The sequence below is a fragment of the Dendrobates tinctorius genome, unplaced genomic scaffold (genome assembly GCF_039654945.1).
Source record: "Dendrobates tinctorius isolate UK_male_01 unplaced genomic scaffold, ASM3965494v1 ptg000133l, whole genome shotgun sequence".
Taxonomy (NCBI): domain Eukaryota; kingdom Metazoa; phylum Chordata; class Amphibia; order Anura; family Dendrobatidae; genus Dendrobates; species Dendrobates tinctorius.
The window spans coordinates 2416821-2440368 of NW_027361801.1; the positions used below are offsets into that span (position 1 = coordinate 2416821).

Here is a 23548-nt window from a genome sequence, read left to right on the forward strand (position 1 = left end):
GCCCCACCCACAAAATCAGACCCTGAGGGCCCTGGTCACAAAATTGGATCCTGAGGGGCCCCAACCACAAAATCGATCCCTGAGGGGCCCCACCGACAAAATCGGACCCTGAGGGGCCCCACCCACAAAATTGGACCCTGAGGGGCCCCACCCACAAAATTGGACCCTGAGGGGCCCCGGCCAAAAAATTGGACCCTGAGGGGCCCCACCCACAAAATTGGACCCTGAGGGGCCCCGGCCACAAAATCGGACCCTGAGGGACCCTGGCCACAAAATCAGACCCTGAGGGGCCCCACCCACAAAATCGGACCCTGAGGGGATACGGCCACAAAATCAGACCCTGAGGGGCCCCGGCCACAACATCGGACCCTGAGGGGCCCCGGCCACAACATCGGACCCTGAGGGGCCCCACTCACAAAATCGGACCCTGAGGGGCCCCAACCACAAAATCGGACCCTGAGGGGCCCCAACCACAAAATCGGACCCTGAGGGGCCCCGGCCAAAAAATTGGAAAAAATTGGACCCTGAGGGGCCCCATCCACAAAATTGGACCCTGAGGGGCCCCGGCCACAAAATCAGACCCTGAGGGACCCCGGCCACAAAATCAGATCTTGAGGGGCCCCAACCACAAAATCGGACCCTGAGAGGCTCCGGACACAAAATCGGACCCTGAGGGGCCCCAACCACAAAATAGGACCCTGAGAGGCACCGGCCACAAAATCGGACCATGAGGGGCCCCGGACACAAAATCAGACCCTGAGGTGCCCCGCCCACCAAATCGGACCCTGAGGGGCCCCGCCCACCAAATCGGACCCTGAGAGGCCCCGCCCACCAATTCAGACCCGGAGGGGCCCCGCCCACTAAATCAGATTCTGAAAGGCCCCAACCACAAAATCGGACCCTGAGTGGCCCCACCCACAAAATCGGACCCTGAGGGGCCCCGCTGACCAAATTGAACTCTGAGGGGCCCCACTCACCAAATCGGACCCTGAGTGGCCCCGCCCACCAAATTGGACCCTGAGTGGCCTCGTCCACCAAATCGGACCCTAAGGGGCTCCACCCACAAAATCGGACCCTGAGGTGCCCCGGCCACAAAATCGGACCCAGAGGGGCCCCACCCACAAAATCGGGCCCTGAGGGGTCCCACCCACAAAATCGGACCCTGAAGCCAAAGTGGCCCCTGAGAGGCACCCACAGTTAAAACGGATCCTGAGTTGGAAGTCTTGCAGGGGCAGCAGGCAAGTCTCTCTTAAAGGGGCAGCCCGGGCACCATTTCAAACCACTATCTGTACTTCCTTCAGGAAATACACATCTAGTATTAATGTTGTAATCCGAATGCTGCTAACTTTTTCTTTTTATTCTTCTTATTATTATTTTCCAGTTGATTTCCGCAATTAATGCGGCCCGAACCGCTACACGCACAGATGCCGTTGAGGTGTCGTTTCGAAGCCAGCGTCCATGAGCTGTGTGCTAAGTATTTTTAGTGTCGATCGGATTTGTAGTTTTTGCGCAATTTGCGTTTGAAAATTTTTTTTCCCGTCATTGGAATGCACTGTCTCCAATGCTTGTCAATGGGAAATGGCAAAACGTGCCCTGAGGCGATTGAAATGGCAGTTAAGCTCATTGATATGCGCAGGCAGACCCAGTTACTATGCCAACGCCTACGAACGTCACATGACGCCCCAAGGCAGAGCTTCTGCCACATATTATCAGCTCTTAAAGCGAAACCCACAGCACAAATGCAAATCTAGCTTCATCACATGACACATGCCACTGAGAGAGAATGTGCGCCAAAGTGGATTTAGAAGCCCAGTGAGCCACCCTGGCTCTTAAAGGGCAGACATGCCAAAGTGATTCTTAAAGAACCGGCGCGCCAAATCGAAAGCTGAGTGACCCCGGCCTCCAAATCGGAGGTTGAGCCACCCCGGCCTCCAAATCGGAGGCTGAACCACCCCAGCCTCCAAATCGAAGGCTGAGCCACCCTGGCCTCCAAATCGGACCCAGTGTGGCCCCGCTCAAAAAATCAGACCCAGAGTGGCACAGCCCACCAAATCGGATCCTGAAGGGCCCCATCCACCAAATCGGACCCTGAGGAGCCCCGCCCACCATATCGAACCCAGAGTGGCCCCGCCCCCACCAAAGTAGACCCTGAGGGGCCCCGCCCTCAAAATCGGACCCTGAGGGGCCCCAGCCACAAAATCAGACGCTGAGGGGCCCCAGCCACAAAATCAGACCCTGAGGGGCCCCAGCCACAAAATCAGACCCTGCGGGGCCCCACCCACAAAATCGGACCCTGAGGGGCCCCACCCACAAATCCAGGCCCTGAGGGGCCGGCCACAAAATCGGACCCTGAGAGACCCCGGCCACAAAATCGGACCCTGAGGGGCCCCAACCACAAAATCAGACCCTGAGGGGCCCCGGTCACAAAATTGGACCCTGAGGGGCCCCACCCACAAAATCAGACCCTGAGGGGCCCCACCCACAAAATTGGACCCTGAGGGGCCTCACCCTCAAAATCGGACCCTGAGGGGACCCGCCCACCAAATTGGATCCTGAGGGGCCTCACCCTCAAAATCGGACCCTGAGGGACCCCGGCCACAAAATCGGACCCTGAGGGGCCCCGGCCACAAAATCGGACCCTGAGGGGCCCCACCCGCAAAATCAGACCCTGAGGGGCCCCACACGCAAAATCGGACCCTCAGGGGCCCCACCCGCAAAATCGGACCCTGAGGGGCCCCGGCCACAAAATCGGACCTTGAGGGGCCCCGGCCACAAAATCGGACCCTGAGGGGCCCCGTCCACAAAATCGGACCCTGAGAGGCCCCACCCACAAAATTGGACCATAAGGGGCCCCACCCACAAAATCAGACCCCGAGGGGCCCCACCCACAAAATCAGACCATGAGGGGCCCCACCCACAAAACTGGACCCTGAGGCATCCCGGCCACCAATAAAAACCCTGAGGAGCCCAGGCCACCGAATCGGATCCTGAGGGGCCCCACCCACAAAATTGGACCCTGATGGGCCCCACCCACAAAATCGGACCCTGAGGGGACCCACCCACCAAATTGGACCCTGAGGGGCCTCACCCTCAAAATCGGACCCTGAGGGACCCCGACCACAAAATCGGACCCTGAGGGGTCCCGGCCACAAAATCGGACCCTGAGGGGCCCCACCCGCAAAATCGGACCCTGAGGGGTCCCACCCGCAAAATCGGACCCTGAGGGGCCCCGGCCACAAAATCGGACCTTGAGGGGCCCCGGCCACAAAATCGGACCCTGAGGGGCCCCGGCCACAAAATCGGACCCTGAGAGGCCCCACCCACAAAATTGGACCATAAGGGGCCCCACCCACAAAATCAGACCCTGAGGGGCCCCACCCACAAAATCAGACCATGAGGGGCCCCACCCACAAAACTGGACCCTGAGGCATCCCGGCCACCAATAAAAACCCTGAGGAGCCCAGGCCACCGAATCGGATCCTGAGGGGCCCCACCCACCAAATCAGACCCTGAGGCCAAAGTGGCCCCTGAGAGGCACCCACACTTAAAACGGATCCTGAGTTGAAAGTCTTGCAGGGGCAGCAGGCAAGTTTCTCTTAAAGGGGCAGCCCAGGCACTATTTCAAACCACTATCTGTACTTCCTTTAGGAAATACACATCTAGTTATTATTATTAAGTTGATTTCCGCAATTAATGCGGCCCGAACCGCTACACGCACAGACTCCGCTGAGGTGTCGTTTCGAAGCCAGCATCCATGAGAGGTGTGCTAAGTATTTTTCGTGTCGATCGGATTTGTAGTTTTTGCGCAATTTGCGTTTGAAAATTTTTTTTCCCGTCATTGGAATGCACTGTCTCCAATGCTTTTCAATAGGAAATGGCAAAACGTGCCCTGAGGCGATTGAAATGACAGTTGAGCTCATTGATATGCGCAGGCAGACCCAGTTACTATGCCAACACCTACGAACTTCACTTGAACCCCAGCACAGAGCCTCTGCCACATAATATCAGCTCTTAAAGCGAAACTCACAGCACAAATGCAAATCTAGCTTCATCACATGACGCATGCCCCTGAGAGAGAATGTGTGCGCCAAAGTGGATTTAAAAGAAGCCCAGTGAGCCAAACTAGCTCTTAAAGGGCCAACGCGCCAAAGTGACTGTTAAAGGGCCAGCGCACCCAAATGAGTCTTAAAGGGCCGACACACCAAATCGGAGACTGAGCCACCCCGGCCTCCAAATCGGAGGCTGAGCCACCCCGGCGTCCAAATCGGAGGCTGAGTCACCCCGGCCTCCAAATCGGAGGCTGAGCCACCCCGGCCTCCAAATCGGAGGCTGAGCCACCCCGGCCTCCAAATCGGAGGCTGATCGACCCCGGCCTCCAAATCGGAGGCTGAGCCACTCCGGCCTCCAAATCGGAGGCTGAGCCACTCCGGCCTCCAAATCGGAGGCTGAGCCACCCCGGCCTCCAAATCGGAGGCTGAGCCACCCCGGCCTCCAAATCGGAGGCTGAGCCACCCCGGCCTCCAAATCGGAGGCTGAGCCACCCCGGCCTCCAAATCGGAGGCTGAGCCACCCCGGCCTCCAAATCGGAGGCTGAGCCACCCCGGCCTCCAAATCGGAGGCTGAGCCACCCCGGCCTCCAAATCGGAGGCTCATCGACCCCGGCCTCCAAATCGGAAGCTCATCGACCCCTGCCTCCAAATCGGAGGCTCTTTGACCTCGGCCTACAAATCGGAAGCTCAACGACCCCGGCCTCCAAAATCGGACCCTGAGGGACCCCACCCACCAAATCGGACCCTGAGTGGTCCCGCCCACCAAATCGGACCCTGAGGGGCCCCGCCCACCAAATTGGGCCCTGAGGGGCCCCGCCCGCCAAATCGGACCCTGAGGGGTCCGGCTGACCAAATCGGACCCTGAGGGGCCCCGCTCACGAAATTGAACTCTGAGGGGCCCCGCTCACCAAATTTACCCTGAGGGTCCCCACCCACCAAATCGGACCCTGAGGGGCCCTGGCCACAAAATCGGACCCTGAGGGCCCCACCCACAAAATCGGGCCCTAAGGGGCCCCACCCACAAAATCAGACCCTGAGGTCAAAGTGGCCCCTGAGAGGCACTCACAGTTAAAACGGATCCTGAGTTGAAAGTCTTGCAGGGGCAGCAGGCAAGTCTCTCTTAAAGGGACAGCCCGGGCACCATTTCAAACCACTATCTGTACTTCCTTCAGGAAATACACATCTAGTTATTATTATTCAGTTGATTTCCGCAATTAATGCGGCCCGAACCGCTACACGCACAGACTCCGTTGAGGCGTCGTTTCGAAGCCAGCATCCTCGAGTGGTGTGCTAAGTATTTTTCGTGTTAATCAGATTAAAAAAAATTTTCCCGTCATTGGAATGCATGTCTCAATGCATTTCAATGGGAAAATTTTGCCATAAGAATACATGGGGCAATCGTGAGGCGATTCAAATGGCAGTTAAGCTCATTGATATGTGCAGGCAGACCCAGTTACTATGCCAACACCTACGAACTTTACATGACCCCACAGGTCCGATGCACCAATATGAGTCTTAAAGGGCTTGCACACCAAATCGAAAGCTGAGTGACCCTAGGCTCCAAATCGGAGGCTGATTGACCCCGGCCTACAAATCGGACCTAGAGTGGCCCCGCCCGCCAAATTGGATACTGTGGGGCCCCGCCCACCTAATTGGACCCAGATTTTCCCCACCCACCAAATCGGACCCAGAGTTGCCCTGCCCACCAAATTGGACTCTGAGAGGGACAGCCCACCAAATTGGACTCTGTGGGGCCCCGCCCACCAAATCAGACCCAGAGTGGCCCCGCCCACAAAATCGGACCCAGAGTGGCCCCGCCAACCAAATCGGACTCTGAGGAGCCCTGCCCACCAAACAGGACCCTAAGGGGCCCCGCCCATGAAATCAGACCCTATGGGGCCCCATCCACCAATGAAACCCAGAGTGGCCCCGCCCATGAAATCAGACCCTAATGGGCTCCACCCACAAAATCGGACCCTGAGGGCCCCCGGCCACAAAATCGGACCCTGAGGGATCCCGTCCACCAATTCAAGCCCTGAGGAGCCCAGGCCACCGATTCGAATCCTGAGGGGCCCACCCACCAAATCAGACCCTGAGGGGCCCCACAGGACAAAGTGGCCCCTAAGAGGCACCCACAGTTAAAATGGATCCTGAGTTGAAAGTCTTGCAGGGGCAGCAGGCAAGACTCTCTTAAAGGGGCAGCCCAGCACCATTTCAAACCACTATCTGTACTTCCTTCAGGAAATACACTTCTAGTTATAGTGGTTTGAAAAAACCACTATATTGTAATCCGAACGCTGCTAACTTATTATAGTGGTTTGAAAAAACCACTATATTGTAATCCGAACGCTGCTAACTTATTCTTCTTCTTATTATTAAGTTGATTTCCGCAATTAATGCGGCCCGAACCGCTACACGCACAGACTCCGTTGAGGTGTCGTTTCGAAGCCAGCGTCCATGAGAGGTGTGCTAAGTATTTTTCGTGTCGATCGGATTTGTAGTTTTTGCGCAATTTGCGTTTGAAAATTTTTTTTCCCGTCATTAGAATGCACTGTCTCCAATGCTTTTCAATAGGAAATGGCAAAACGTGCCCTGAGGCGATTGAAATGAAAGTTGAGCTCATTGATATGCGCAGGCAGACCCAGTTACTATGCCAACGCCTACGAACTTCACTTGAACCCCAGCACAGAGCCTCTCCCACATAATATCAGCTCTTAAAGCAAACCTACAGCACAAATGCAAATCTAGCTTCATCACATGACACATGCCCCTGAGAGAGAATGTGTGCGCCAAAGTGGATTTAAAAGAAGCCCAGTCAGCCAAACTAGCTCTTAAAGGGCCAACGCGCCAAAGTGATTGTTAAAGGGCCAGCGCACCCAAATGAGTCTTAAAGGGCCGACACACCAAATTGGAGACTGAGCCACCCCGGCCTCCAAATCGGAGGCTGAGCCACCCCGGCCTCCAAATCGGAGGCTGATCCACCCCGGCCTCCAAATCGGAGCCTGATCCACCCCGGCCTCCAAATCGGAGCCTGATCCACCCCGGCCTCCAAATCGGAGGCTGATCGACCCAGGCCTCCAAATCAGAGGCTGAGCCACCCCAGCCTCCAAATAGGAGGCTGATCGACCCCGGCCTCCAAATCGGAGGCTGAGCCACCCCGGCCTCCAAATCGGAGGCTGAGCCACCCCGGCCTCCAAATCGGAGGCTGAGCCACCCCGGCCTCCAAATCGGAGGCTGAGCCACCCCGGCCTCCAAATCGGAGGCTGAGCCACCCCGGCCTCCAAATCGGAGGCTGATCCACCCCGGCCTCCAAATCGGAGGCTGATCCACCCCGGCCTCCAAATCGGAGGCTGATCAACCCCGGCCTCCAAATCGGAGGCTGATCCACCCCGGCCTCCAAATCGGAGGCTGAGCCACCCCGGCCTCCAAATCGGAGGCTAAGCCACCCCGGCCTCCAAATCGGAGGCTCATCGACCCCGGCCTCCAAATCAGAGGCTTTTTGACCTCGGCCTCCAAATCGGAAGCTCAACGACCCTGGCCTCCAAATTGGAGGCTGAGCGACCCCAGCCTCCAAATCTTACCCAGAGTGGCCCCGCCCACCAAATCGGACCCTGTGGGGCCCCGCCCACCAAATCGGACCCTGAGAGGCCCCGCCCACCAAATCGGACCCAGAGTGGTCCCGCCCACCAAATTGGACCCAGAGTGGTCCCGCCCACCAAATTGGACCCAGAGGGGCTCCGCCCACAAAATCAGACCCAGAGGGGCCCCTGCCACAAAATCAGACCCTGAGGGGCCGCGGCCACAAAATCGGACCCTGATGGGCCCCAGTCACAAAATTGGACCCTGATAGGCCCCGGCCACAAAATCGGACCCTGAGGGGCCCCAACCACAAAATCGGACCCTGAGGGGACCCAACCACAAAATCGGACCCTGAGAGGCCCCGCCCACCAAATTGGACCCAGAGTGGTCCCGCCCACCAAATCGGACCCAGAGGGGCCCCACCCACAAAATCCGACCCAGAGGGGCCCCTGCCACAAAATCGGACCCTGAGGGGCCGCGGCCACAAAATCAGACCCTGAGGGGCCGCGGCCACAAAATCGGACCCTGAGGGGCCCAACCACAAAATCGGACCCTGAGGGGACCCAACCACAAAATCGGACCCTGAGGGGCCCCTGACACAAAATCGGACCCTGAGGGGCCCCGGCCACAAAATCGGACCCTGATGGGCCCAACCCACAAAATCGGACCCTGAGGGGCCCTGCCCACCAAATTGGACCCTGAGGGCCCCGCCCACCAAATCGGACCCTGAGAGGTCCCACCCACAAAATCGAACCCTGACGGGCCCCGGCCACAAAATCGGACCCTGAGGGGTCCCACCTGCAAAATTGGACCCTGAGGGGTTCCGGCCACAAAAATCGGATCCTGATTGGCCCCGGCCACAAAATCGGACCTGAGGGGCCCCAGCCACAAAATCGGACCTTGAGGGGCCCCACCCACCAAATCAGACCCTGAGGGGCCCCGGCCACCAAATCGGACCCTGAGGGGCCCCGGCCACCAAATCGGACCCTGAGGGGCCCCGGCCACCAAATCGGACCCTGAGGGGCCCCGGCCACCAAATCGGACCCTGAGTGGCCCCGGCCACAAAATCGGACCCTGAGGGGCCCCACCCAAAAAATCGGACCCTGAGGGGCCCCACCCACAAAATCAGGCCCTGAGGGGCCCCACCCACAAAATCAGACCATGAGGCCAAAGTGGCCCCTGAGAGGCACCCACAGTTAAATCGTATCCTGAGTTGAAAGTCTTGCAGGGGCAGCAGGCAAGTCTCTCTTAAAGGGGCAGCCCGGGCACCATTTCAAACCACTATCTGTACTTCCTTCAGGAAATACACATCTAGTTCTTCTTATTATTATTATTAAGTTGATTTCCGCAATTAATGCGGCCCGAACCGCTACACGCACAGACTCCGTTGAGGTGTCGTTTCAAAGCCAGCGTCCATGAGAGGTGTGCTAAGTATTTTTCGTGTCGATCGGATTTGTAGTTTTTGCGCAATTTGCGTTTGAAAATTTTTTTTCCCGTCATTGGAATGCACTGTCTCCAATGCTTTTCAATAGGAAATGGCAAAACGTGCCCTGAGGCGATTGAAATGGCAGTTGAGCTCATTGATATGCGCAGGCAGACCCAGTTACTATGCCAACCCCTACGAACTTCACTTGAACCCCAGCACAGAGCCTCTGCCACATAATATCAGCTCTTAAAGCGAAACTCACAGCACAAATGCAAATCTAGCTTCATCACATGACACATGCCCCTGAGAGAGAATGTCCGCCAAATTTGATTTAGAAGCCCAGTGAGCCAAACTAGCTCTTAAAGGGCCAACGCGCCAAAGTGATTGTTAAAGGGCCAGCGCACCCAAATGAGTCTTAAAGGGCCGACACACCAAATCGGAGACTGAGCCACCCCGGCCTCCGAATCGGAGGCTGAGTCACCCCGGCCTCCAAATTGGAGGCTGACCGACCCCGGCCTCCAAATCGGAGGCTGACCGACCCCGGCCTCCAAATCGGAGGCTGACCGACCCCGGCCTCCAAATCGGAGGCTGATCGACCCCGGCCTCCAAATCGGAGGCTGAGCCACCCCGGCCTCCAAATCGGAGGCTGAGCCACCCCGGCCTCCAAATCGGAGGCTGAGCCACCCCGGCCTCCAAATCGGAGGCTGAGCCACCCCGGCCTCCAAATCGGAGGCTGAGCCACCCCGGCCTCCAAATCGGAGGCTAAGCCACCCCGGCCTCCAAATCGGAGGCTAAGCCACCCCGGCCTCCAAATCGGAGGCTGAGCGACCCCGGCCTCCAAATCGGAAGCTGAGCCACCCCGGCCTCCAAATCGGAGGCTGAGCCACCCCGGCCTCCAAATCGGAGGCTGATCTACCCCGGCCTTTAAATCGGAGGCTGAGCCACCCCGGCCTCCAAATCGGAGGCTGAGCCACCCCAGCCTCCAAATCGGAGGCTCATCGACCCCGGCCTCCAAATCGGAAGCTCAACGACCCCGGCCTCCAAATTGGAGGCTGAGCGACCCCAGCCTCCAAATCTTACTCAGAGTGGCCCCACCCACCAAATCAGACCCAGAGAGGCCCTGCCCACCAAATAGGACCCTGAGGGGCCCCGCCCACCAAATCGGACCCTGTGGGGCCCCGCCCACCAAATCGGACCCTGAGAGGCCCCGCCCACCAAATTGGACCCAGAGTTGTCCCGCCCACCAAATTGGACCCAGAGTGGTCCCGCCCACCAAATTGGACCCAGTGGGGCTCCGCCCACAAAATCGGACCCTGAGGGGCCGCGGCCACAAAATCAGGCCCTGAGGGGCCGCGGCCACAAAATCGGACCCTGAGGGACCCCGGCCACAAAATCGGACCCTGAGGGGCCCCACCCACAAAATCCGACCCTGAGGGGATCCGGCCACAAAATTAGACCCTGAGGGGCCCCGGCCACAACATCGGACCCTGAGGGGCCCCACTCACAAAAACGGACCCTGAGGGGCCCCAACCACAAAATCGGACCCTGAGGGGCCCCAACCACAAAATCGGACCCTGAGGGGCCCCGGCCAAAAAATTGGACCCTGAGGGGCCCCACCCACAAAATCGGACCCTGAGGGGATCCGGCCACAAAATCAGACCCTGAGGGGCCCCGGCCACAACATCGGACCCTGAGGGGCCCCACTCACAAAATCGGACCCTGAGGGGCCCCACTCACAAAATCGGACCCTGAGGGGCCCCAACCACAAAATCGGACCCTGAGGGGCCCCAGCCACAAAATCGGACCCTGAGGGGCCCCAACCACAAAATCGGACCCTCACGGGCACCGGCCACAAAATCGGACCCTGAGGGGCCCTGCCACAAAATCCGGACCCTGAGGGGCCCCGCCTACAAAATTGAACCCTGAGGGGCCCCAAACACAAAATTGGATCCTGAGGGGCCCCACCCACAAAATCGGATCCTGAGGGGCCCCACCCACAATATCGGACCCTGAGGGGCCCCACCCACAAAATCAGACCCTGAGGGCCCCGGTCACAAAATTGGATCCTGAGGGGCCCCAACCACAAAATCGATCCCTGAGGGGCCCCACCGACAAAATCGGACCCTGAGGGGCCCCACCCACAAAATTGGACCCTGAGGGGCCCCACCCACAAAATTGGACCCTGAGGGGCCCCGGCCAAAAAATTGGACCCTGAGGGGCCCCACCCACAAAATTGGACCCTGAGGGGCCCCGGCCACAAAATCGGACCCTGAGGGACCCTGGCCACAAAATCAGACCCTGAGGGGCCCCACCCACAAAATCGGACCCTGAGGGGATACGGCCACAAAATCAGACCCTGAGGGGCCCCGGCCACAACATCGGACCCTGAGGGGCCCCGGCCACAACATCGGACCCTGAGGGGCCCCACTCACAAAATCGGACCCTGAGGGGCCCCAACCACAAAATCGGACCCTGAGGGGCCCCAACCACAAAATCGGACCCTGAGGGGCCCCGCCCACTAAATCAGATTCTGAAAGGCCCCAACCACAAAATCGGACCCTGAGTGGCCCCACCCACAAAATCGGACCCTGAGGGGCCCCGCTGACCAAATTGAACTCTGAGGGGCCCCACTCACCAAATCGGACCCTGAGTGGCCCCGCCCACCAAATTGGACCCTGAGTGGCCTCGTCCACCAAATCGGACCCTAAGGGGCTCCACCCACAAAATCGGACCCTGAGGTGCCCCGGCCACAAAATCGGACCCAGAGGGGCCCCACCCACAAAATCGGGCCCTGAGGGGTCCCACCCACAAAATCGGACCCTGAAGCCAAAGTGGCCCCTGAGAGGCACCCACAGTTAAAACGGATCCTGAGTTGGAAGTCTTGCAGGGGCAGCAGGCAAGTCTCTCTTAAAGGGGCAGCCCGGGCACCATTTCAAACCACTATCTGTACTTCCTTCAGGAAATACACATCTAGTATTAATGTTGTAATCCGAACGCTGCTAACTTTTTCTTTTTATTCTTCTTCTTATTATTTTCCAGTTGATTTCCGCAATTAATGCGGCCCGAACCGCTACACGCACAGACGCCGTTGAGGTGTCGTTTCGAAGCCAGCGTCCATGAGCTGTGTGCTAAGTATTTTTAGTGTCGATCGGATTTGTAGTTTTTGCGCAATTTGCGTTTGAAAATTTTTTTTCCCGTCATTGGAATGCACTGTCTCCAATGCTTGTCAATGGGAAATGGCAAAACGTGCCCTGAGGCGATTGAAATGGCAGTTAAGCTCATTGATATGCGCAGGCAGACCCAGTTACTATGCCAACGCCTACGAACGTCACATGACGCCCCAAGGCAGAGCTTCTGCCACATATTATCAGCTCTTAAAGCGAAACCCACAGCACAAATGCAAATCTAGCTTCATCACATGACACATGCCACTGAGAGAGAATGTGCGCCAAAGTGGATTTAGAAGCCCAGTGAGCCACCCTGGCTCTTAAAGGGCAGACATGCCAAAGTGATTCTTAAAGAACCGGCGCGCCAAATCGAAAGCTGAGTGACCCCGGCCTCCAAATCGGAGGTTGAGCCACCCCGGCCTCCAAATCGGAGGCTGAACCACCCCAGCCTCCAAATCGAAGGCTGAGCCACCCTGGCCTCCAAATCGGACCCAGTGTGGCCCCGCTCAAAAAATCAGACCCAGAGTGGCACAGCCCACCAAATCGGATCCTGAAGGGCCCCATCCACCAAATCGGACCCTGAGGAGCCCCGCCCACCATATCGGACCCTGAGGAGCCCCGTCCACCAAATCGGACCCAGAGTGACCCCGCCCACCAAATCGGACCCTGAAGGGCCCCACCCACCAAATCGGACCCTGAAGGGCCCCGCCCATCAAAATGGACCCAGGGGGCTCCACCCACAAAATCAGACCCTAAAGGGCCCCACCCACAAAATCGGACCCTGAGTGGGCCCGGCCACAAAATCAGACCCTGAGGGGCCCCAACCACAAAATCGGACCCTGAGAGACCCCGGCCACAAAATCGAACCTAGAGGGGCCCCAGTCACAAAATAGGACCCTGAGGGGCCCCAACCACAAAATCAGACCCTGAGGTGCCCCGATCACAAAATCGGACCCTGAGGGGCCCCACCCACAAAGTCAGACCCTGAGGGGCCCCACCCACAAAATCAGACCCTGAGGGGCCCCACCCACAAAATCAGACCCTGAGGGGCCCCACCCACAAAATCGGACCCTGAGAGACCCCGGCCACAAAATCGAACCCAGAGGGGCCCCAGTCACAAAATCAGACCCTAAGTGGCCCTGGTCACAAAATAGAACCCTGAGGGGCCCCACCCACAAAATCAGACCCTGAGGGACCCCAGCCACAAAATCAGACCCTGAGGGGCCCCACCCACAAATCCAGACCCTGAGGGGCCCCACCCACAAAATCGGACCCTGAGAGACCCCGGCCACAAAATCGGACACTGAGGGGCCCCAACCACAAAATCAGACCCTGAGGGTCCCCGGTCACAAAATCGGACCCTGAGGGGCCCCACCCACAAAATCAGACCCTGAGGGGCCCCAGCCACAAAATTGGACCCTGAGGGGCCGCAACCACAAAATCAGACCCTGAGGTGCCCCTGTCACAAAATCGGACCCTGAGGGGCCCCAACCACAAAATCAGACCCTGAGGGTCCCCGGTCACAAAATCGGACAAGAGGGGCCCCACCCACAAAATCAGACCCTGAGGGGCCCCAGTAACAAAATCAGACCCTGACGGGCCCCAGCCACAAAATCGAACCCTGAGGGGCCCCACCCACCAAATTAGACCCTGAGGGGCCCCGTCCACAAAATCGGACCCTGAGGGGCCCCAGCCACAAAATCAGACCCTGAGGGGCCCCAGCCACAAAATCAGACCCTGAGGGGCCCCGGCCACAAAATCAGACCCTGAGGGGCCCCAGTCACAAAATCGGACCGAGGGGCCACACCCACAAAATCAGACCCTGAGGGACCCCAGCCACAAAATCGAACCCTGAGGGGCCCCACCCACAAAATCGGACCCTGAGGGGCCCCGTCCACCAAATCGGACCCAGAGTGGCCCCGCCCCCACCAAAGTAGACCCTGAGGGGCCCCGCCCTCAAAATCGGACCCTGAGGGGCCCCAGCCACAAAATCAGACGCTGAGGGGCCCCAGCCACAAAATCAGACCCTGAGGGGCCCCAGCCACAAAATCAGACCCTGCGGGGCCCCACCCACAAAATCGGACCCTGAGGGGCCCCACCCACAAATCCAGGCCCTGAGGGGCCCGGCCACAAAATCGGACCCTGAGAGACCCCGGCCACAAAATCGGACCCTGAGGGGCCCCAACCACAAAATCAGACCCTGAGAGGCCCCGGTCACAAAATTGGACCCTGAGGGGCCCCACCCACAAAATCAGACCCTGAGGGACCACAGCCACAAAATCCGACACTGAGGGGCCCCAGCCACAAAATCGGACCCTGAGGGGCCCCACCCACAAAATTGGACCCTGAGGGGCCTCACCCTCAAAATCGGACCCTGAGGGGACCCGCCCACCAAATTGGATCCTGAGGGGCCTCACCCTCAAAATCGGACCCTGAGGGACCCCGGCCACAAAATCGGACCCTGAGGGGCCCCGGCCACAAAATCGGACCCTGAGGGGCCCCACCCGCAAAATCAGACCCTGAGGGGCCCCACACGCAAAATCGGACCCTCAGGGGCCCCACCCGCAAAATCGGACCCTGAGGGGCCCCGGCCACAAAATCGGACCTTGAGGGGCCCCGGCCACAAAATCGGACCCTGAGAGGCCCCACCCACAAAATTGGACCATAAGGGGCCCCACCCACAAAATCAGACCCCGAGGGGCCCCACCCACAAAATCAGACCATGAGGGGCCCCACCCACAAAACTGGACCCTGAGGCATCCCGGCCACCAATAAAAACCCTGAGGAGCCCAGGCCACCGAATCGGATCCTGAGGGGCCCCACCCACAAAATTGGACCCTGAGGGGCCCCACCCACTAAATTGGACCCTGAGGGGCCTCACCCTCAAAATCGGACCCTGAGGGACCCCGACCACAAAATCGGACCCTGAGGGGTCCCGGCCACAAAATCGGACCCTGAGGGGCCCCACCCGCAAAATCGGACCCTGAGGGGTCCCACCCGCAAAATCGGACCCTGAGGGGCCCCGGCCACAAAATCGGACCTTGAGGGGCCCCGGCCACAAAATCGGACCCTGAGGGGCCCCGGCCACAAAATCGGACCCTGAGAGGCCCCACCCACAAAATTGGACCATAAGGGGCCCCACCCACAAAATCAGACCCTGAGGGGCCCCACCCACAAAATCAGACCATGAGGGGCCCCACCCACAAAACTGGACCCTGAGGCATCCCGGCCACCAATAAAAACCCTGAGGAGCCCAGGCCACCGAATCGGATCCTGAGGGGCCCCACCCACCAAATCAGACCCTGAGGCCAAAGTGGCCCCTGAGAGGCACCCACACTTAAAACGGATCCTGAGTTGAAAGTCTTGCAGGGGCAGCAGGCAAGTTTCTCTTAAAGGGGCAGCCCAGGCACTATTTCAAACCACTATCTGTACTTCCTTTAGGAAATACACATCTAGTTCTTCTTCTTCTTATTATTATTAAGTTGATTTCCGCAATTAATGCGGCCCAAACCGCTACACGCACAGACTCCGTTGAGGTGTCGTTTCGAAGCCAGCGTCCATGAGAGGTGTGCTAAGTATTTTTCGTGTCGATCGGATTTGTAGTTTTTGCGCAATTTGCGTTTGAAAATTTTTTTTCCCGTCATTGGAATGCACTGTCTCCAATGCTTTTCAATAGGAAATGGCAAAACGTGCCCTGAGGCGATTGAAATGGCAGTTGAGCTCATTGATATGCGCAGGCAGACCCAGTTACTATGCCAACGCCTAGGAACTTCACCTGAACCCCAGCACAGAGCCTCTGCCACATAATATCAGCTCTTAAAGCGAAACCCACAGCACAAATGCAAATCTAGCTTCATCACATGACACATGCCCCTGAGAGAGAATGTGTGCGCCAAAGTGGATTTAAAAGAAGCCCAGTCAGCCAAACTAGCTCTTAAAGGGCCAACGCGCCAAAGTGATTGTTAAAGGGCCAGCGCACCCAAATGAGTCTTAAAGGGCCGACACACCAAATCGGAGACTGAGCCACCCCGGCCTCCAAATCGGAGCTGATCCACCCCGGCCTCCAAATCGGAGGCTGATCCACCCCGGTCTCCAAATCGGAGGCTGATCCACCCCGGCCTCCAAATCGGAGGCTGAGCCACCCCGGCCTCCAAATCGGAGGCTGAGCCACCCCGGCCTCCAAATCGGAGGCTGAGCCACCCCGGCCTCCAAATCGGGGGCTGAGCGACCCCGGCCTCCAAATCGGAGGCTGAGCCACCCCGGCCTCCAAATCGGAGGCTGAGCCACCCCGGCCTCCAAATCGGAGGCTGAGCCACCCCGGCCTCCAAATCGGAGGCTGAGCCACCCCGGCCTCCAAATCGGAGGCTGAGCCACCCCGGCCTCCAAATCGGAGGCTGAGCCACCCCGGCCTCCAAATCGGAGGCTGAGCCACCCCGGCCTCCAAATCGGAGGCTGAGCCACCCCGGCCTCCAAATCGGAGGCTGAGCCACCCCGGCCTCCAAATCGGAGGCTGAGCCACCCCGGCCTCCAAATCGGAGGCTGAGCCAACCCGGCCTCCAAATCGGAGGCTGAGCCACCCCGGCCTCCAAATCGGAGGCTGAGCCACCCCGGCCTCCAAATCGGAGGCTGAGCCACCCCGGCCTCCAAATCGGAGGCTGATCCACCCCGGCCTCCAAATCGGAGGCTGAGCCACCCCGGCCTCCAAATCGGAGGCTGAGCCACCCCGGCCTCCAAATCGGAGGCTGAGCCACCTCGGCCTCCAAATCGGAGGCTGAGCCACCCCGGCCTCCAAATCGGAGGCTGAGCCAACCCGGCCTCCAAATCGGAGGCTGAGCCACCCCGGCCTCCAAATCGGAAGCTCATCGATCCCGGCCTCCAAATCGGAGGCTCTTTGACCTCGGCCTCCAAATCGGAGGCTCTTTGACCTCGGCCTCCAAATCGGAAGCTCAACGACCCCGGCCTCCAAATTGGAGGCTGAGCGACCCCAGCCTCCAAATCTTACCCAGAGTGGCCCCACCCACCAAATCGGACCCTGTGGGGCCCCGCTCACCAAATCGGACCCTGAGGCCCCGCCCACCAAATTGGACCCAGAGTGGTTCCGCCCACCAAATTGGACCCAGAGTGGTCCCGCCCACTAAATTGGACCCAGAGTGGTCCCGCCCGCTAAATTGGACCCAGAGGGGCTCCGCCCACAAAATCAGACCCAGAGGGGCCCCTGCCACAAAATCAGACCCTGAGGGGCCGCGGCCACAAAATTGGACCCTGATAGGCCCCGGACACAAAATCGGACCCTGAGGGGCCCCAACCACAAAATCGGACCCTGAGGGGACCCAACCACAAAATCGGACCCTGAGAGGTCCCGCCTACCAAATTGGACCCAGAGTGGTCCCGCCCACCAAATTGGACTCAGAGGGGCCCCACCCACAAAATCGGACCCAGAGGGGCCCCTGCCACAAAATCGGACCCTGAGGGGCCGCGGCCACAAAATCAGACCCTGAGGGGCCGCGGCCACAAAATCAGACCCTGAGGGGCCCCAACCACAAAATCGGACCCTGAGGGGACCCAACCACAAAATCGGACCCTGAAGGCCCCTGACACAAAATCGGACCCTGAGGGGCCCCGGCCACAAAATCGGACCCTGAGGGGCCCCGGCCACAAAATCGGACCCTGAGGGGCCCAATCCACAAAATCGGACCCTGAGGGGCCCTGCCCACCAAATTGGACCCTGAGGGGCCCCGGCCACTAAATCGGACCCTGAGAGGCCCCACCCACAAAATCGGACCCTGACGGGCCCCAGCCACAAAATCGGACCCTGAGGGGCCCCACCCACAAAATTGGACCCTGAGGGGTTCCGGCCACAAAAATCGGATCCTGAGTGGCCCGGCCACAAAATCAGACCCTGAGGGGCCCCAGCCACAAAATCGGACCTTGAGGGGCCCCACCCACCAAATCAGACCCTGAGGGGCCCCGGCCACCAAATCGGACCCTGAGGGGCCCCGGCCACAAAATCAGGCCCTGAGGGGCCCCACCCACAAAATCAGACCCTGAAGCCAAAGTGGCCCCTGAGAGGCACCCACAGTTAAATCATATCCTGATTTGAAAGTCTTGCAGGGGCAGCAGGCAAGTCTCTCTTAAAGGGGCAGCCCGGGCACCATTTCAAACCACTATCTGTACTTCCTTCAGGAAATACACATCTAGTTATTCTCCTGATTCTGTGCGGACTTAGCCTTTGAGATGCTTTTTTCTGTCTGGCACTATACCTACCATCTCTTTATTATGCCAATATCTTTTAGCTGCTACATTCTATCTACCTCATTGTGATACCGATGTATTTTTTTGTCTAAATTTATATGTGCAATAAAATTATTATTGTTTATATGTAATTCTCTCTATTGTGATATATCTCTATCTTATATATTACATTTTTTTACTGATTGTTGATTTGTTCTATGCCTTAGTGGCTATACATATTTTGAGATCTAGTTTTTTGTTCTAGTACCCAGTATATGCAGTACCCGGGATGTGCAGTAGCCGGCTGCAGTCACTATTCTGTCAACGCAGTTGTGCTGTGCAGCACCATACCTTATAAATGTTCTGGCTGAAAATAACAACAGGCACAGCTGATCGGTGGGGAGGCCGGGTGTTACAATCTCACCAATCAGACATTAATGACCTATCCTATGGATAGGCCATCAATGTTAAAGTCACAAATAATCCATTTAAAAGGGTATTTCCATCACCAAGATCCTTCCCCAATATGTAGTAGGTGTAATAATGATAATATTAGCAAATCTCTCCAATTAGAAATATAGAGTAGTATTTCTGATTCACAATGTCTCTTTCCTCATGTGCAGGCATGGCAGGACCTTAGGTATCCATGGTTATATCCAATGATGAAGTGACAGCTAATTGCTAGTGGTCGTAACTATGGATACCTAAGGTTCTGCAATGCTTGCACATGAGGAAAATAACAGTGAATCAGAAAAGCTATACTACATTTCTAATTGGAGGGATTTCCTAATATTATTATTACACATATTACATATTGGGGTAGGATCTTAGTGATGGCAATACCCCTTTAAGCCTATTTATTCTCTCCCACCAATAATAAGGCATAAGGAAAAAAATTGAAATAATTTTACTGTTAGAGATCATTAGAAGGAAAACCAAAATGATTGAAATTAGGGTGTGGGAGGTTCCACTAGTAACATCCCTATATATGGTTTATTAACTCACTAAAAGAAGAGCGAAAATTGGCTTTAAGCGGTTGTTCATTTATTTTAATAAATATATTTGGGAAATGATTTAGTGGCAATCACTAATATATAAGTACTACAGGTTCTCCTCTTTTCTCGCACACTGCACTGCTCTCTGTGGAGGATCATGTGACTGGTACTGTCCATTCACCTCCTCCAATTGGAAAACATTTTAAAAAAGAAAGCTCGATTCCAATTGGATGAGGCGGATGGACAGAACCGGTCCCATGATCCTCCACGGAGAGCAGTGCAGTCTGCGAGGGAGGAGGAGAACCAGTGAAGCCCGTAAGACTTGGTTGGCTATAATATGTTTATTTCTTTGTAGAGGAGGGAAGTGGCTAAGACGGTGTTCTGTCTGGTGGTGATCTTCGCTCTGTGTTGGTTGCCTCTTCATGTGAGCAGCATATTGAAGAAAACTGTGTATGATGGAACGGATCCACACAGATGTGAGCTGCTCAGGTACGATTCCAACTCTTCCGACATATCGATTCATGTACCACACTGGCTTCACATCCAAAAAAAACCATACAATACATCTTCCAAATCTGCAGACTGGGAGTTCTCAATACAAAGTCATGACAAAAACTAAGTACACCCTTTCTGAATTATATCATTTTAAGTATCGGGTCATAATTAAAAAATAAATATGGTCCTTAAATAGATATTTTTTTTTTAAAAATTTAACTTAAATGCATGTATTTAGCTCTAAAAATAATTTTTGCAATTAGAATTCATTAAACAATTTGCACCGTTTGGCTTGTGAAAAAAATAAATGTTGGGTCAGAATTCCTCCAGAATGATGTGGGGGACTGATGTCATACAGAAAGTAACCGCAGGACGAGATCCCAGAAGGGGGTTGGGGGAAGGCGGGGCATGACGCTGGCAGGGAGGAAGTGAAGGGCACGAAAAAAGAGGAAAAGGAAGGGGGAAGTGACAAGGACAGAGGAGGGGTCAGAAACAAAAGGACGCAGGGAGGCAGGACCTCTTTCTCTTTGACCAGGACGCCGGACAGCAAGGGGGGAGCGTTTTTGGGCCTTGGCCCCGGAAGCAGAAGAACAAGGCCTACCGTGCCCTCCCAGACTTTTGAGTGTGGCATCAGGGTGGTCGAGCCGCTGATCAGGTCATCCGTTGCAAGTAGCACCTGGGCAGCCTGTCGACGGGCATGAGGATTATGAGAGGGGTGGGCGGGACAAGGGAGGGAACGCTTTATGGAGGAAGAGCAGATAGGGGGTTTTATTGATGGGAGTGAGGCAGGCGGCCGAAGGTAAGTGGTCGGCGGCCAAGCTGAATCAGGTAATGGCAGGGTTAGTGTTTGGGTTTAAATTGAGGAACAGAACAGACTTGACAAAGAATTTTTTGGTGGTACAGGCCGTAAAGGGTTTTTGAAGAGGGAAAGGCAGGATGGATAGCAGGCGACCAGTGTCTTTCGGCTTATTGGAGAACCTAGGCAATCAGTTAGAGGCGGTTGGCAGGTCACACTTCGAGACAGGCCTGTCTAGAATGGCTTTCACATTTTCATTCTTCGGGGCAATGAGAATAGGAGAATTAGTAGCATCAGGCAGGACCAAACCGGGAGGCAGTTCTGCAGAGGACATCCTGGTTACTCAAGGGGGGTTAGAATTGTGGATTAGAAAATCGAAAGCAGAACGGATGGAGAAAGGAAAGATGGTGCTAATAGGCAGGTCAGGAGATGCTGTTATGGGTCCCGTAAAGTGTTTTAGGGGATTTATAGCCACCAGGCCACAGCAAGGCGAACCATTGCTGTGTCATGAGGACGGTCCTTTCTAGCTAGGTACCAGTTCCTTAGAGTGTTTCAAACGTGCTTTGTGAAGGCTGACGTGGACCCCGCCAATTACGCGGGCCACTCTTTCCTCATTGGGGCTGCAACCAAAGCAGCGGTGGGAGGGCTCAGCCCCGAGGTAATAAGGAGGATTGGTCGATGGGAGTCGCATCGGTACAGAACCTACGTGCGACCCAGTGGACATGAGCGAAGCACACACCGGGGAGAAGGGACATCTCACTAATTTCTTCTGATTCTATTACAGGACAAGTCCTAATTGTGATATGGATACTAGGACATTCCTATGTTTTTTGGGGAGCTCGGCAGGCTGACAGGACGGACAGGAGACAGTTGGGTTACGCAAAGGAAAGGGCGGTGACAAGGTGGATGGGGTACAGGGGTCTGACGTGGGGGCGGATGCTTCACAAATTTTGTCAGGCAGTGTACCTTTATGGAGCCCCGGATATTTTAGTATTACATGTGGGGGGAAATGACGTGGGAAGTAGATCGGGAAAGGGACTGGTTATCAATATAAAGAAGGATCTGATGTGGTTGGGGTGTACGTGCCCAAATATGAAATTAGTGTGGTCTGATATAGTACCCAGAAGGAACTGGAGGGGGGCCCATTAAACTAAGAGAATTGACAAGGCCCGTATTAAAATCAACAAGGACATATCCAAGTGGGTAGTCCGGAGCAGTGGCGTGGTGATACGCCAGGCGGGGTTAGATTCCATAGAAGACTACTGGTTGGTAGACGGGGTACACCTGAATGCAAGGGGGACGCAATTGTGGATCAGAGGGCTACAGGAAGGGATACGGAGGGCCACAGCAGTAATAGTTGGTGGGGTCTCGAGCACTTGAAAGGGTCAAGTTGTTCTCGGTGTGGCGTTGGTGGGCCCTCGAAGCTGGTGAATAAAATGAGAAAACAGGGGATTCTGGCATTGCGAGGATCCCCCTTATTGGATGGTTATTTGTTGGTGGTCTGGTGAGAAGCGGGTGATGCCCGACGAGGAAGTCGGGGTCACATTACGGGGGCACCCGGCGAGGGTAGTCGGGTGCATAACAAAGATAAGTGGGTACCCGATGACGGTAGTCGGGTACAGGTTAACGGTGGTGGCAACCTCTTCCCTCGAATCATGGTGCTTCTGAGCAGGAAAAGACGCGGCTGGAAGTAAGGCTGGGAGGGAAGAGGCAATGCCAATGGCGGCTCAATCACAAGACCAGGAAAGTGATTGCTTCGAGGGCGGCCCAACAAGTGTCTTAATTATTAAAAGTTGGCTGCTGTGGCCATCATTATCCATACTTGAATGTGTTGTGTATTCTTTGTTAGAAATAGTAAGGGGGGATCACTGGGGGACGGGGGTTGTGAGTGGGGTGACGGTCACGAGAACTTGACCTTTCCATTGTCATGATTACTTAACGTTTTTGCTCCAAAAGGTGATTCTGCAATCTCTAGATTCATGGGGTGTACTTAATTTCTCAAACACCACTTCTGCATTTTGGCCTAGATTGTTGTAAACAAATGACACAGTGTGATTTGTCATGTGTTGTTCATCTGAGGCTGCGGTTACCTCATTTCTAATGAAGGTCCCAGATGTGATATAGGATGAGTCAAGTCAGTCATTTTTTTTTTTTTACAAGATTGTTTGAAAAGTTAATAAAAATTCTACATTTTCTTTACTTCTCTCATTTTCTTCATTCAGCTTTTTCTTGGTGGTGAATTACATCGGGATCAATATGGCCTCGCTGAACTCCTGCATAAACCCAGTGGCACTCTACTTTGTCAGCAGAAAATTCAAAAACTGTTTCCAGGTAATATGATAATGCCATTATCAAGATATAGATCATTGGATGGTGTGTGGGGAGCAATGTGGGCACTTGCCCAGGACCATATCCATGAAGGGGGCACCCTGCTTCTGTTGTCCCGCCAGTCCATGAAATGAGCAGGTGGGCAGCTGCCTGTCCAACTGATTCCTCAGTCTACAGCTTGCGGCTCCTAGAGTGTGGCTAGTGCAGCTCCGATGTGGTGTGACAGCGGTTGAAAGTGCACCACCGATGCGCTGTGGCAGTGGTTGGGAGTACACCTCCGATTCGGAGTAGCAGTGGATGGGAGTACACCTCTATCAACTCTCCTCCTGTCTTGCTGTGGCACTGCCACTGTTGTACAGTTAGGCACCAGGATGTAGTACACATAGCAGGGCCTGTCAGGACCCACTACAGCAGTTACATTGTCCTCTGCACCTGTTATGAATGATGAAGGTGAATGCAATGTAGATGTCTCTTGGGGGGGG

At 56.0% G+C, this 23548-nt stretch overlaps 1 protein-coding gene across 1 annotated transcript in view; it reads left to right on the forward strand.

The window, feature by feature from the left end:
* Window positions 1–23548, forward strand: part of LOC141048064 (endothelin receptor type B-like) — a 75601-nt gene that overhangs the window by 49237 nt on the left and 2816 nt on the right. Inside the window, exons 7-8 of the mRNA XM_073543425.1 lie at window positions 19803–19936; window positions 22961–23069. Coding sequence (XP_073399526.1) covers window positions 19803–19936; window positions 22961–23069 — 243 coding nt within the window. The remainder of the gene's footprint in view (window positions 1–19802; window positions 19937–22960; window positions 23070–23548) is intronic.